At 46.7% G+C, this 15,306-nt stretch overlaps 1 protein-coding gene across 2 annotated transcripts in view; it reads left to right on the top strand.

The window, feature by feature from the left end:
• Nucleotides 1-15,306, top strand: part of SNX13 (sorting nexin 13) — a 140,084-nt gene that overhangs the window by 76,530 nt on the left and 48,248 nt on the right. For both annotated transcript variants that reach the window (XM_073581437.1, XM_073581438.1), the window contains exons 11-14: nucleotides 1,154-1,242; nucleotides 8,030-8,129; nucleotides 9,889-10,082; nucleotides 10,320-10,424. In XM_073581437.1, the coding sequence (XP_073437538.1) occupies nucleotides 1,154-1,242; nucleotides 8,030-8,129; nucleotides 9,889-10,082; nucleotides 10,320-10,424 (488 nt within the window). The remainder of the gene's footprint in view (nucleotides 1-1,153; nucleotides 1,243-8,029; nucleotides 8,130-9,888; nucleotides 10,083-10,319; nucleotides 10,425-15,306) is intronic.

Genomic DNA, 15,306 nt, shown 5'->3' with positions numbered 1-15,306 from the left:
GTCTTGTGAGCTTTCTCAATAACTTGCTGGATCCCTAAACTTCTCACTTAAAAATCATTATTAATAAAGTGGCCAGAGTTTATTTTTTTTATTTTATTTTTTGAGGCGTTCAAAAACCTTGTTGTTTCTTTCCGTTAACGCTCCACTGCTGCCTTCTGGGCAGGCACAGTGAGCCTATAGTAGCCGAAGAGGCACACCTGGCTGCCTAGCGCATGGAGCCGGGGATGAGGTTACTCTTGCAAGTTGTCGCTCGCTCCCACAATGGTGCGCTTACATAATTAGGAGGATTTATCTGGGGTAATCAACATCCCCCCTGACCAGTAAGTCGCTAATTTGAATAGCGCAAACGCAACATCAAAATTAATTTTACATTAATTCAGCAATTACTAAGCCACATAAAGGAGCTTGTCAGGAAGTAGGAAAAGGTTGCTTTACATACAGGGTGGTAGTTTAGGGAGGCTAGAACAGCTGGCAGGCGCCTTTTTGTATCTGTTTCATCAAATATCCCTCCCAAACCTAGTGAGTAAGATCATGACGTCAACAGGGATGCTGAGTAATATGCAAAATTAAAACCTGTTTGTTTGGTTCTCTGTGTGTGGATGACTGTGTGCCGTGGCCCATGTTGTATACAGGTGTTGTCCATTTTATCACAGCCCGTCATTACCTTTTGTTCATGGTCTCGTAGCATTCCCCGATGTCATATTTTGGGGGGTTTACGTAAATGCTGTGGTGTTCCTGTTGCCTTTTGATTTTGGCCGTTTGTAGATTGTGTAGTTTTGGTTCTTAATGGACTTTAACATTGATGGCCTGTCCTTAAGATGGGTCATGAGTGTCTGATCGGTGGGGTGCGGCACCCAACCAATCAGCTGTTCCCAGTGTCTGCAGTGGCCTTAATTGCTCAGTTGCAGAGCTGCACAGCTCCATCGACTGTATAGTGGCCGTGGACGGGTACTGCACGTCCGCCCCCTATTCAAACCAATAGGAGGTGGTTTACCTATGTCTTAAAAAAATCTGGAGGAACCTTCTGAAATCAGTTACCACAAATGTCAGTTTTGTACATTTGTTGTCCACAGTAATAAAAGCAGTCCGCAGTGTGTAAATCTGTGACTTCACCGGCCTTGGAAATATCCTTATCGTACTTTTTGTCTTTTAGATATCAACACTATAAAAAACCAGATAAACAGTTTGCTGTTTGTAAAGAAAGTATGTGAAACACGAATACAGAGATTGCAGTCTGGAAAAGTAAGTTTATGTATTGACCCTGTGTAACGTGTATGTCGGTCCTGTCTGCGGGGTCTACGTGACTCTCCAGCTCCAAGCTGATGATGGGCCAGAAGGTCTTTAACCCCTTGGCAACTTGCAGTAAATGTGTGTGGCTGAAAGCTAGTAATATTTGATGCTGTGGTTTTTGTTTTCCTTCCTGATCACATGTGGGTGGGGATCTTCTGCAATTGTCAGCTGCCAGCCCACTGTTGGGATTGGCGACATCTCTGATCCCAGCTGTTTGACTTCTAATGCTGGATTGTGGTGTAGGGAAGCTGACCTGACGGATGGACGGACTTGTCAGTATAGAGAAAGGAAGGTTTTCACAGTTTAGACAGGTGTCAGTTATTACAGTGGGCAAGATAAAACTGGGGAAAGAAAGAGCGCAATAGGGTCTTATCTGGGTAACAGATGAAATAAATTCAAGGGAATCCACTCACCTTTTCCAAGATAGATTAAAGCATATAAGTCAATGTCAGCCTGCTGCACGCCCGAGGTTCACGTCCGTGACCACAGTTAAAGATCCTTTTGGATAGAATATTTAGGCTTACTGTGCGCTGCTGAAACCAGGATAAAGTCACCACATGAGAAACTTTTTAACTCTTTATTCCCAACGCGTTTCAAAGTGGAAAATCACTTCTTCAGGGGATGTCATCCCCTGAAGAAGTGATTTTCCACTTTGAAACGCGTTGGGAATAAAGAGTTAAAAAGTTTCTCATGTGGTGAATTTATCCTGGTTTCAGCAGCGCACAGTAAGCCTAAATATTCTATCCAAAAAGTTATTACAGTGGGGAAACAGCTAGGAAAGTGTAGAGGACGTGCAGTACCTTGGGTTGACCATTAGAGGGCAATGGAGGAGTGTGAGCATAGGACTTGACATCAGCTTAGGGCTTAAGAAACCGTTGGTCATGGGGGGCGGAGTTATAGGGAATCGGGAAAGATATAAATTTGAAGGAGGGTTCCAGAAAGTTCCAGTCCCCAGGGGGAGCTCAAGTGATAAGGACACTGTGACAGTTGTGGCACTGTGAGGAAAACCTAACCAGGGGGACTGAGGAGAGAGAAAGTCAGGGGGGTGGTCCTGACCAGAAGTACCGCAGTATAGACGAGGCACCGGGTGTAGGACATCGTATTTGGAACAACGTATGACCAGTAAAATTACTGTTGGTGTACAGGCCTACGGCAGCCACAGTGACGGAGCTGTCAGAGCGTCAAAGGGACAACACGTATATATACGTCCCTGTTGAGAGTACTGTACGTTAAAGTGTTCTGTAACCGGAGAGCCTGGAACAGGATTGTGGTGTACTGTGAGGCCGTCGTGTGGACGGCAAGAGAATAAACTTGGACCTGTTGCACCCGAAAATTGCCTCCAGCTTGTGTCTGTACGTTACTGCGCGGTATACAGAGGGACCACCCCCCTGCTCGGCCCACCGACCCTACAGTGGCATTGCAAAAGAAGGATGTTGTCTCCTCTTCACCTGATGGCTAGTCCTGGGGATGATGATTGCAAAGGCTGAGGACCTCATTCACCATTTTATTTAGGCTGGTTGTTTGGCGTGAATGCCTTTGTCAATTTTTGATTTTCAACAAACGTATTAAACAATTTGCACCTTTTTTTTCTATTTGTCTTTTTTGTGATTTCATTGGTTTTTAAATTTTTAAGTCATTGTGCCTTTTCCAGAAGTTTTAAACGGATTTATGAATTGTGACGTTTTAAAAGTCACAAATTTGGCTCGACTCTACTCTTGTTCTCCCCCTGGAGTGATTTTCTGTTTGCAAAACAAACCACATTTCCCGTTGTAGAGTTGCAGAAACAGTTAGACCATTTGGGCCTTTTGTTAAATTCGTGAATCACATGCACTGTTTTGATGAATTTGGAGTAAAAGAGATCAGAGCCCAATTCACGATTCAAAAAAAAAAAAAACCCTCATGAATGATGAATCTGCCCCTAAACGTTTTAAGAAGTTAGCCCTGAGATCAGCGCAAGGTCTATCAAAGACCCTCAGTTCTGACCTGGTAATTACAGTTGAGCGAATTTTTCAATATTCGGTTCAGATTACGATCGTCAGCAAATATTGTATTTGCATTGGAGTCAATGGGAGGAGGATAAATGAGTAAATATGTTCGGAAACGATCGTCAAACATAAATTCGGCACAAATAGGGTACCAATATGGCAAATCTGGATTCGGAGATAGTTTCCGAACATATTCGCTCATCTCTTCTGGTAATCCATTTTTTAGGGTAACAGCGCTTAGATGAGCATCTGCCTGGAGACGTTCTGTTGGAAGATACTGGTTTTCCAATTATTAAATGAAATAAAGTAAAATTTCCCTTTTGAGCAAATGTAATATGGGTGTTTTGAGAAGCACAGAAAAGAGCCTGCTGCATGTAATGCAAAAGAAACCCTGCATTTTATATCCTGAAAAACTTTAAAAAACACAAACCACTTTACATAAAAGCATCAGTGAAGAAAATCAAAAGATCTGAAAAATGTACATTGCTGGAAACAACAGTGCAAACACAATCCATGTGAATACCAATTTTCTCGTTGCCTCCATTGTCATCGTAGATTTCTGTCTGAATCACATTTTGTGGAGATTCAGACAAAACACCAGACAAGAGGCAAACTGCAATGTGAACGGCCCTTTAAGGGCCAAAATGTTTTGTTCGTGTAAATTTGAAAAATAGTAATAAAGGGCTTATTTTGGATTATAAAAGTAGGGACGTCTCTACAGAAATGGCAGTAGTCTTGTCCGTGGAACGTGTCGGGTACGGCAGGTTTCCCAGTGAAATGCTGTGGTACCAGAAACAAGACCCATGGAAAATGGAGATGCCTGGTCAGGGAAAGAAAGCAGACCCTTTTTTCCTAATCCTAGACAATCCCTTTAATGTAATAAATTTACGCATGCAGTTTTAGAAATCCTGTTCACGCGTGACTCGGAGCCGAGTGTTTCCCTTGATGTACTGCACCCACACCAGTATTTGGCCGTACATTACACCAGAATGGTGGTGATGGCCGTATTTATTATAATTACCATCTTTTTCCCAGCATTGTCCTGTACGTAACTTATTATAATGTATAATCTATAATTGTACTCATTGTATTGTTTTTGTATGGTCATCACTAACATGATGATTAGATTGTTGCCATGGCAACACCAGATATTTGTACATTTCGAAGTAAATGTGTCTCTAAAGAGTTGGCCTAGACATTAAGAGATAACCTTCTCTTTTAAGAGCACATTAACATTCCATTCCTTGTGAATTATGTAAGCGTTTTGAGACCTAATCCTCATGACCGCTGTTTACATTCAGATGTTACGTGCTGATGTGTAGCTTGAGCTCTCTGTGTGATCGTCTTCTCCTGGTTATTGTTGGAAACCTGCACATTCTGGATATAGCTTACTGGAGCAGTTAATCCAATATTAAAGGGGGGTTTCCAAAGCTTAAAGTGGTATTTTCATGTTATCAAAATTTAGGTAGGTTTGCAATTGATTTGCTTTTTCAATATGCTGTCATTAGAGCTTGTATCTTACATAGTGTAAAGCTGGCTGCCAAGTAGCTTGGCAAATAGAGCCTGGAGTTACATTTCAGGCTGAGAATTTCACTCCTGAAATCCCAGCTTTGTCTCTCCAGATCATTAAGTTCTATAGAATAGTTAGCTGCTCACCTCCATCCACTTCCCTGTCATCTCCTGACCTGTTATTAGGCCTACAATATCAAAAGGCCCCGCCATCAGCAGTTTCCAGAGCAGTTCTCCAAATCGCTGCTCTCACGTTCCCTAGCCATGAGTACTGTATGTTAAAAGACTTTGTTATCCCTTTATTTGCATATAAATATGTAGTGGTGTAGACTTGAGAACAAGCGCTGGTAGAATTTATGTATCCAATCAACAAGCAATATCTCATTAGGCCGAAGCTACTGAACCAGAACTGTCACTCAAGGAGTAGTGCACCCCAGAGGACGTGGCTACTGCAAGATGTGAGCTGAATCATACCTAATGAGCTCTTTGTAGTGATCATGGGTTTATCCTTCTATTGCTGAACTAATTACCTAGCGAATGGGCCAAACAGCTGCCAATACCTCCCCCGACATCCTGTGACACTCCGGGTAGCTCTGTAGGAGACTCTCCGTCTGCTATGAAGAGAGTGAAAGCAAGCAGGGGAATGGCGTGTGAGACACAAGATGACACCAAGAAGAGGACGAGAACATGCGGAAAGAGAATGCCAAATCAAGGGATAATTTTGCTTTAAGTGCCTGATGGAGCAGGTCCTTAGAGTGCACATTAAAAGTGTAAACGAGAACAGGAGGTGGTCTCAATCTATGACAAATGGGTGAATATCCTTTGGTTGGTCCCCATGGTGTCCATGAGCAAAACACAAAGGTTGTCACAACTATGTGATCCCTGGAGCATATTGTACTCTCCCCGGTTATACAATATCGAGGTACAAACCTAACTCATTTTGTTACACTTTGTAAGCTTCCTAACGCTGATTTATTTCATGTGATGTGGGGTTGCTCCAGGCTTAGATTTTAGGTTGGTAGTGCTGAACCTCATCATCGAGGCATTTTGGTTGTACTTTCTCTCGGGCCCTGCTGTATGTATGGTACGTTACCGAACTGCTAACTGAGGAGACTCGTCAATTAGTCATCCTAAGGCTATGTGCACACGTTGCGGAACTCCTGCGGAAATTACCGTGGGAATTCCATTCTGTGGGAAAACTGCATTTTAAATTCCTGCGGAAAAACTAGCGATTTGCAAGCGGAATTAGCTTTAAGAATGCTAGCGTTTTCCAAGCGATCTGTAGCATCGCTTGGAGAACTGATTGACAGGTTGGTCACACTCGTCAAACAGTGTTTGACAAGTGTGACTAACTTTTTACTATTGAGGCTGCCTATGCAGCATCAGTAGTAAAAAGATCTAATGTTAAAAATAATTAAAAAAACGTGTTTTTCTCACCTTCCAATGTCCTGCGCAGCATTCCCGATCATCGCAATGCTCCCGTTCCCAGTAATGCCTTGCGAAACTTTTGATGACGTAGCGGTCTCGCGATACTGTAGCAGAAAGTAAGCAGAACAATGCATTCCTATGTGGGCGGAATCACCGCGATTCCGCAAAATTAATGAGTATGCTGCGTATTTTTCCGCGATGCGATTCCGCCGTGGGAAAATCCGCAGCATTAGCACAGCATTGCGGAATCCCATAGGATTGCATGGGATGCTGTTTTTTTGTGTTTTTGTGGCAAAATCGCTCGTAAAAAACTGCAACGGGTGAACGCAGCCTAAGGCTCGCTTCACATTTGCGTTTGTTTGCGCAGCGTTTCATCCGCAGCAATCCTTATGCGTCATGTTTCCCTATCTTTAACATGGTGTACGCAGGGGTATGCGTTTGCATCAGTTCGCATGCGTCAGCGTACGCATGCGTTGTTTTTCGGTGTGCGGCGGGGACTGGCGAACGCGTCATGTTGGATTTTTGGAAGCGGCAAAAATCTATGCGCATTCATGCGCATGCGGATGAGTGCGTCAAATAAACGCATCTATATGCTGTTATTAGAGCTTGTATCTTACATAGTATAAAGCTGGCTGCCAAGTAGCTTGGCAAATAGAGCCTGGAGTTACATTTCAGGCTGAGAATTTCTCTCCTGAAATCTCAGCTTTGTCTCTCCAGATCATTAAGTTCTATAGAATAGTTAGCTGCTCACCTCAATCGACTTCCCTTTGGATTTATTCCCAGGGTTAAAAACTTGCTTCACATTGAGACATTTGTATTTCAAAAAAAGGGGCTACCCCTGCAAAAGTTTTAAAAATTGTGGGTGGGCTCCATGTCTAGACTCCCCTGGTCATACCCATCTGACCCTGACCAGGCCTAGACTATTATCCCCTTCATTCGGTCAATAAAGCTTATAAATGGTCAGTATACTTCCCAATACGCAGTAGAGCTGTACATGTTCAATCTCAAGACTGACCCCAGACAATGCCGATCATGTAGTGGAGAGCCCACCGGAGCGTTGACTGTAATCCTTTTAAAAATCTGAAGAAATGTAGTTGTAGCGCTATACGGTGAATGTTCAAAATGCTTATTTATGCCTGTCTGGTTTCAGTTCTTAATTCTGTGCGACCATGTGTGAAACAAACCACCTGTAAAGGACGAGACTTTTCCATGACTTAATTGACTAGATGTTGTGTGGGACTATCCTCAGGAACAGAGTTGGGGGGGGGGGGTCTTTTTGTTTTAACAGGATATGAGATGCTCATTGTTATACATTTTTATCACTCCTTTGCTTGAATTATTTGTAAAATGCTCAATAAAAATGTATCTGATCAAAGAAGGCGTGCCCCCTCCCCACAGCAAGGCAGTGACACTGTGCAGCAACGTGCTGCTGAAGAAACAGGTGGAGAGCGACCATTTACACCATGCACGTGACCACTTGTATGAAAATCACATACTTGTGGTCGTGTGCCTGCAACTCCCGCCACCGGAGAATCCTCAAAGCGCCCAGTGTGCACGGTGAGGATTCACAAGACTGCACTTGGTGACTGCTGACTTATAGCCTAAGGTCGGACAATCCCTTTAAGTCATGTCTCCTTTTCTCATGACGTCGCCTCATCGTTTACTAGGCTGCGCTCCTCAACGGTCAGACCAAAAGAAATGATCAATGAGGTCCAAGGCGGGTACAAAATGGCTTTTGTGGCAAGCTTCGTAAATCTTGTCTGTAGTTCTGCGGAGATCTCCTGGAAGCGTAATACAATGTTCCACGTTTCTTACAGGAAATTGACACTGTGAAGTTGGCTGCAAGCTTTGGAAAACTTTGCACAGTCCCGCTGGACAGAATTCTTGTACACAATGTTGCACTACAGTTTTTTATGGGTGAGTGAAAATCCTTCATATCATATTGTTGTTCTCCAATTAACAAATCTGCAAAAATAGGAGTTAGGATGACTGTACATCTTAAGGTTTTTCTTAAATTGTACAGTAACTTAGTAGTAGATAGTTAAATCAATATTGATTTATTAAAATTGCGCTGTACTTGGTGTACCTCTGGCATTCTCCTCCAACCAGTCTGACATTGGGTATGGAGGGCTCCCGTAGGCCTGCCATATTACATTTGACCTCGGCAGTGAAAGGGTTATAGTTCAGCTCACTTATAGCACCAAATTCACATTACGCGGTTACGTAATGAAGCTATTGCCTGTGATTTGTGCAAAGTAGAAAATGATGTCAAAAGTAAAAGCGTAGTGCACAAACCCCACCGCGTCTCATGTGCTCTCCCTTCCTCAGCGCTGTTATATTCAGATTGTTACATAAACATGATCATTGCCATAAAGATGTCTTTGTGTTCCCAGACAGATAGTTACTCCTGATCTGTAGCGCACATTACCCATGACAGAAAGTCTTGTTTTCAGCATAATGCACAATCACTTGAGCAATTTTAAAAAAGCCCAGTTTCACTTCTGTGTAATTACCTAGAGCAATATCTGTGCCGCCGTCACCATCCGCAGTGCCGTCTCCTCCCTGTTGGAGGACTGATCCTTGTAATAGCTTAGAAACTTTGCTAATGTTTAGTAGGAGCAAAGCCTATAGCCTAGAAGTTCCTCTGAAAAGTTTGAGGCCGACAGTTGTTTTTTTGACTTTTTTTTTTTTTTGTGTAAAGTTGCAAAAATGTTTGCGACTTTTGGCATTTGTGCGCCAGCCCCGGTCAGCTCCACCAAAGTTGGTGCAGTGTTGGGAAGTGTATGTGGAATAACCCGCCATTCTGATTCTTGCCCAAACGTAATGTTCCTTACTCCAGAAATCTTGGCAGGCCCTGTCTGTAGAAACATTTCTAGTGGCGGCATAGGCCACTTGTCCGCCAGATGCAGTAAGTGGCGTGCGCCTCTTCACCATCATACATCTTCATTTGGACTAGTGTGTACAACGCCAGACTTGAGCAGTCGGGTATTTTTCACATTCTGTCTTTAGATATTCAGTTGTAGGTGGTTGAGCTACTTTCCCTGGTGGCGTTTTAAGATTTGGGCTGTGGCTCTTTAGTGGCAATTGTTGTTTAGGGTCTCATCACTATCTACTGACGTGTGGCAAACATTTTACCCTGTTTCCCCACTTGCCGCATGATCATTGCGTGCCGATTTGTTGGTACTGTCAGCTAAGAGCCTAATTAAATGCTCCCTACCTTACTGTCTTTGTACTTTGCCACATGCTTGGATTAATTGTAAAGTACTGTACTGATAAGAAGGTACTCTGAAATATACGGTAGGTATTGCAGCGTTTTCTAGTAGCAAGTTATGAAGGTTAATGTCCCGTTAGTGGGTCACAAAAGTTGAAACTTTTTTTTTTTTTTTCCTTTTTGATATTAACACAAAATATAAAGCTTTAAATGACCAACATTTTTCCTATTTGTTGAATTGAAGAAGTAAAAAAAGCGAAAAAAGAAATGCATGGGTTTTTTTTTTTTCTCAAGCAAGAAAAACTCCAGCCGGATGTGTGAAGCATAGGCTTACTATCCTGGTGCCATTCAGAACGTATGCACGATCCAGTGTGCATGTATTCAGTGGGCATCAGAGGCGTTTGTGTTATTTATGAATAAAAAATGTACGTGTCCATTTTCTCACGAGGTTTCTTGTTCCCTTAGATTTTATGCAGCAAACTGGGGGCCAAGCACATCTCTTCTTCTGGCTCACAGTGGAGGGGTACCGGGTGACGGCACAGCAACAGCTGGAGGTGCTGCGCAGCCGGCAACGTGATGGGAAACACCAAACCAATCAAACTAAGGGGCTGTTAAGAGCGGCTGCCGTTGGCGTGTTTGACCAGTACTTATCAGAAAAGGTATTACAATATTCGGTTTGTATAGTAAACGATGATGAACGCAACAATTTTATAAACTTATAATGGCACCTGAATTAGTAAGTAATATTTATATGGAAACTTGAAGACCCCCTTTTTTTCCAGCAATCCATATGGTGCTTTGTGTTGGACACCTCTTTGTAAATAGTTGTGTGCGAATACAGAGTTTTAGGTCTGTAATCATTTATCAGTATTTCTGGTTGTGGATTTGCTTTGCAGGCATCACCAAGAGTTGAAATTGATGATTATTTGTTAGCAAGACTTGAAGAAGGGGTAAACAATGAAGACCCAACACCTGAGATCTTTGATGAGGTTCAGAAAAAGGCAAGTATCTTAAAGGGAACCCTTCAGGTTCCTCCAAGTGTCTCAAACTGCCACTATTACTTTATAGAGCCCAATTCCACAATTCATATCTTGCTGTCAGTCATATATGGATAAATGTGCACAACGCCTTTATTATAGTCTCTGCATATGCTGATAGCCTGCGCTCAGACACTGTTCCCATAGTTGCTTGGCGTTCTCACTAGAGATGGGCGAACCCAAACGGTAAAGTTCAGGGTCCATACCAGACACCTACAGTCCGTGCAAGGACCCCGAACACTGTCTTCTCCGGGAAGTCCTTGTTACAGTTCGGGATCGGCATCCAATCAACAAGCCTTTCCTGTTTGGGCACGTCTGGCTCAGTCATGTCAAGTATTGACATGGCTGTGATTGGCCGTCGAGTCATGTGAAAAAAATAAAATAATAGAAAAGGGTTTTCTCGTTCGCCTTATTGGGGGACACAGAGACCATGGGTGTATGCTGCTGCCACTAGGAGGCTGACACTATGCACAAAAAAAGGTTAGCTCCTCCTCCTCAGTATACACCCCACCGACTGGCAGGGAATTCCTCAGTTTAGCTTAGTGTCAGTAGGAGGTGGACACGGGTCTTTCATTAGACCCATATCTACCTCGATGTGCGTCGTTCCTTTTCGGGTTTCTCCGGAGGGATACAGGGTGAATAGTCACCTCTGTAGTCCCACGAAGAGGCTGCGAGTACGGCGCGTACTGCCGCCCCGTATCCTCGCAGCTCTCTGCACCAGGACCAGCAGCCTTCCGGGCGGACGCCAACATGTGTACGTGTCGGCTTTTCTGAGAGTCCTGGTCGTCTGTCTCCCACCCACTCGCCTGCAAGAGCCTGTCGTTCGGATGAGACGCAGACAAGCTTCAATCAGAAGGTACCTTTATTTTCAGGGTTCGGGCCCGGGACAGGGTGAGTATTAGATCCCCACTCGTCTCTGGACTTGGTCAGGAGAGATTCCCTTGGAGCTAGGATGCGGTAGCACTGCGGGTCTCCGTGGCCGTCCCGCACCTCCAGGCTGCCTTTTTTGTGGTCAGCCGCTGTCCCTATGCCGGACAGGGGTCTTTTCCCCGGCAGCGCTCATGTTGCGGTTCCTCCGCGCCGCCCCTGTGCTGACAGGCGGCCCCCGCGATTAATTTAGGCCCCGGCTTCAGTTCGGGCCTACTCTTGTATCGCGGCCACGCCCCCCGCCCCTTTCTACTAAGCGGGCTTCTCTCCCGCCCGTTCCAGGCCCTCCCACTGCTCTTCTCAGCCTGTTCCTGGCCAGGGGCGGTGCTGTTTTCAGCAGGCGGTTAGCCCCGCCCTCCTTCCCCTGGGAGCGCGTTTTTCCCTGATTCCTCTCAGGCGGTCGCCATCTTGCAGCCGCACAGCCGGACGCCCCTGTCAGCCGGATATCGCTCCCTGGGCCTGTCAGCCGGATATCGCTCTGACCTGCAGCTGCAGAGAGGTGGATACCTTCGTCTCTGGGGTCACCGGACCGTGAGTAGCTCTGCATCTGCAGGTTGACACCCTTCTCTGCACCCTGTCCCCCAACCTTCTGGCACTACCTCAGGTTTCACTATGTCTAACTCCAAATCTGACCGTAACCGCCATGCGGCTCCCTCCTGTACTCTCGTCAAGTTCTTTGCATGCTCTTCTTGCAATCACAAACTTCTCTCAGGTCAGTCCACCTCCCTCTGCCTGGATTGTAGCAATCCTATTCAACCTGACGCCGCCCAGGAGCCATCTAGGGCCCCAGGCGAGAGTGAACCCCCCCCATGCCTGGCTGGGCCTCGTCTCTTTCACAGTCAGTGGCAGACCTCACCAGGGTGTCTCAGTCCCTAGTAGCCGTCCTGGATAAGTTGCCCTTGGACACCTCTACAGGGTCCAGCAGGCCTCAAGAGGTCCCATCTGAGTCGGCCAGCGTTAGTCGCAAAAGACCCAGGCAGGATCTCCAGCCGGAATCCTCTCCTTGCCCCATGTCACCACATAGTCCTTCTCGGCAGCCTCCCTCCCGGGCCTCCTCTCCCGAGTCAGGTGAAGCGCTCTCGGACAGGTCAGCTGAGGGGATCTTAGAGCTGGATTCGGACCAGGATGCGAACATGAGGGTTACTGTGCAGAACCTCATTGCAGCGATCCATCAGACCTTTGACATTGCTGACCCCCCTGCGAAATCCTCAGATCACGAGGTTTCGTTCAGACGGGAGGAAACACCCTCCAGGGTATTCCCTTTACATTCCGAGTTTGGAAAGATTTTTACCAGGGAAAGAGGGGATGCGACCAGACGCTTTCAACGAGGGAAGCGTCTCGGCGTTCTGTACCCGTTTGCTAAAGAGCTCACGGACAACTGGTCTGCCTCTCCCTCGGTCGATCCGCCCGTGTCCAGGCTTTCTAATAACACAGTTCTCCCGCTTTCAGGCGTGGCGTCTCTAAAGGATTCTAATGATAGAATCCCTAGCGAAGTCTGCCTTCGAAGCGGCTTCGACGGCGGTATACCCGATTTTTGCTTCATCTTGGGCAGCAAAAGCCATAGACACTTGGGCAGAGGATCTTCGTCAGGGCATCCTAGAGAAAGCACAACCAGATCGATTGGCCGATTTTGCCAATCAGATTTCCCATGCGGGGGATTATCTGCTTTCTGCTTCTTTGGATGCCGCATCCTGCGCAGTTCAGGCGTCAAGTAATGTTGTGGCAATCCGACGTACAATTTGGCTCAAGGCCTGGCAGGCGGACCCGTCTTCTAAAAAGTCGCTTACTAATCTGCCTTTTCAGGGAGGGCGCCTCTTTGGATCCCAATTGGACCAAATTATTAAGGATGCCACCGGAGGCACGAGTTCTCTCCTGCCTCAGTCCAAGCCTCGCAGACCCCCACTGAGGCGTCAGTTTCGACCCTTTCGGGCTTACCGCCGTTTCAATACGGCGGAGACCTCCTCCAACCAACAAAGACCGCAGGCACGCCAAGATAGGAAGAAAGTTTCCTTCAGACCCACTCCCTCCTGGCGCTCCCACTCTTCGCAGGGCAGACCATCTAGATCCGGATCTGGACGGCCCACATCAGCATGACTATCCTCAGATTCCCCAGGGTCCCTTCCAATTGGGAGGTCGACTCCTGTTCTTCAAGGACGTCTGGCTGGCCTCAGTAGAGGACGCTTGGGTCAGGGAGGTTGTATCGTCAGGATACAAGATAGAGTTCGTCTCTCTTCCACGGGATCGTTTCTTCGAATCCCGTCCTCCAAAAGATCCAGCTTTGATCCCGGGGTTCTTTACGGCCATCGACTCTCTCCTCAGTTCCGGGGTGATTGTGCCCTTTCCAGAATCGGAGCGGTTTACAGGGTTTTATTCAAACCTGTTTGTCGTGCCGAAAAAAGACGGAGCGGTCTGACCCATCTTGGATCTCAAGCTGCTCAACAAGAGAGTCCGTCTTCACCACTTCCGGATGGAGTCGGTTCGTTCGATAATCGCTTCCATGGAGGAGCAGGAATTCATGTGTTCAATAGACATCCAAGATGCCTATCTACATGTTCCAATATTCTCCGGACATCAGAAGTTCCTGCGTTTTGCGGTTCGCCAGGAACATTACCAGTTCGTCTCGCTGCCCTTCGGTCTCGCCACCGCTCCCAGAGTCATCACGAAGATCGTGGCTGCATTGATGGCCTTGTTGAGGATCAGAGGTCTTGTTCTTTTTCCGTACCTCGACGATATTCTGATCAAAGCTCCCTCTTTCCAACAGGCACGCCTAAGTTTGACGATCGTCCTGGACACTCTTTCCGATTTCGGGTGGATCGTCAACAGGAAAAAGTCCTGTCTGGTCCCTACTCAACGTCTTGTGTTTCTGGGCCTACTGTATGACACTCGTCGGTCAAGGGTCTTTCTCCCACAAGAGAAGATTCTCTCCCTGCAGCAGGCTGTACGATCGCTGCAGACCACACGATTTCCGTCCCTCCGAACAGCTATGAGGGTCCTGGGAAAGATGGTGGCGGCGATAGAGGCAGTTCCCTTTGCCCAATTTCACGCCAGACCTCTCCAACACGCCATTCTGTCGAGGTGGAACAGGTCGGCTCTGTCCCTGGATCGCCCTGTTCGTCTTTCATGCCGGATCAAGCGGTCACTCAACTGGTGGTTGACGTCTCCTCTCATCCTCTTGGGGCGGTCTTTTCTTCCTGTTCACTGGCAGATTGTAACAACGGATGCCAGCCTCCTCGGCTGGGGTGCAGTGTTCCGCAATCACACTGTTCAGGGTTGTTGGTCGACTCAAGAATCTGCTCTGCCGATCAACGTCCTAGATACGAGCGATCGATCTGGCTCTCGTCCACAGGGAGAGGCTCCTCAGGGGCCTGCCTGTCCGGATTCAGACAGACAATGCCACAGCGGTGGCATATGTCAACCGCCAAGGAGGGACACGGAGTGTCTCAGCCCTGGCAGAAGTGTCCAAGATCCTTCAGTGGGCAGAGATTTCGGTACCGACAATCTCCGCGGTACACATTCCCGGCGTAGACAACTGGGCCGCCGACTTTCTCAGCCGCGAGGGTCTCGCGGCAGGAGAGTGGTCCCTACATCCGGAGGTATTTCTTCAGCTCTGCAGTCGTTGGGGAACCCCGGACGTAGATCTGCTAGCTTCTTGCCTCAACAGGAAGGTCCCACAGTTTGTATCCAGAGCTCGAGATCCTCTCGCAGTGGGCGCCGACGCTCTGGCCATTCTTTGGTCACAGTTCGAGCTCCCCTACCTGTTTCCTCCCCTGCCTCTTCTTCTCAAGCTGTTGAAGAAGATCAAAGCAGAAGGAATTCCAATCGTTCTCATCGCCCCGAATTGGCCCAGAAGGTCTTGGTTCGCGGACATTGTCAACCTTCTCGCGGACGCCCCCTGGAAGCTTCTAGACAGGGCAGATCT

This window comes from Dendrobates tinctorius, unplaced genomic scaffold (genome assembly GCF_039654945.1).
Source record: "Dendrobates tinctorius isolate UK_male_01 unplaced genomic scaffold, ASM3965494v1 ptg000070l, whole genome shotgun sequence".
NCBI classification, from domain to species: domain Eukaryota; kingdom Metazoa; phylum Chordata; class Amphibia; order Anura; family Dendrobatidae; genus Dendrobates; species Dendrobates tinctorius.
Note: the sequence above shows the minus strand (reverse complement) of the source record. Positions and strands in the feature narration are given on the sequence as shown.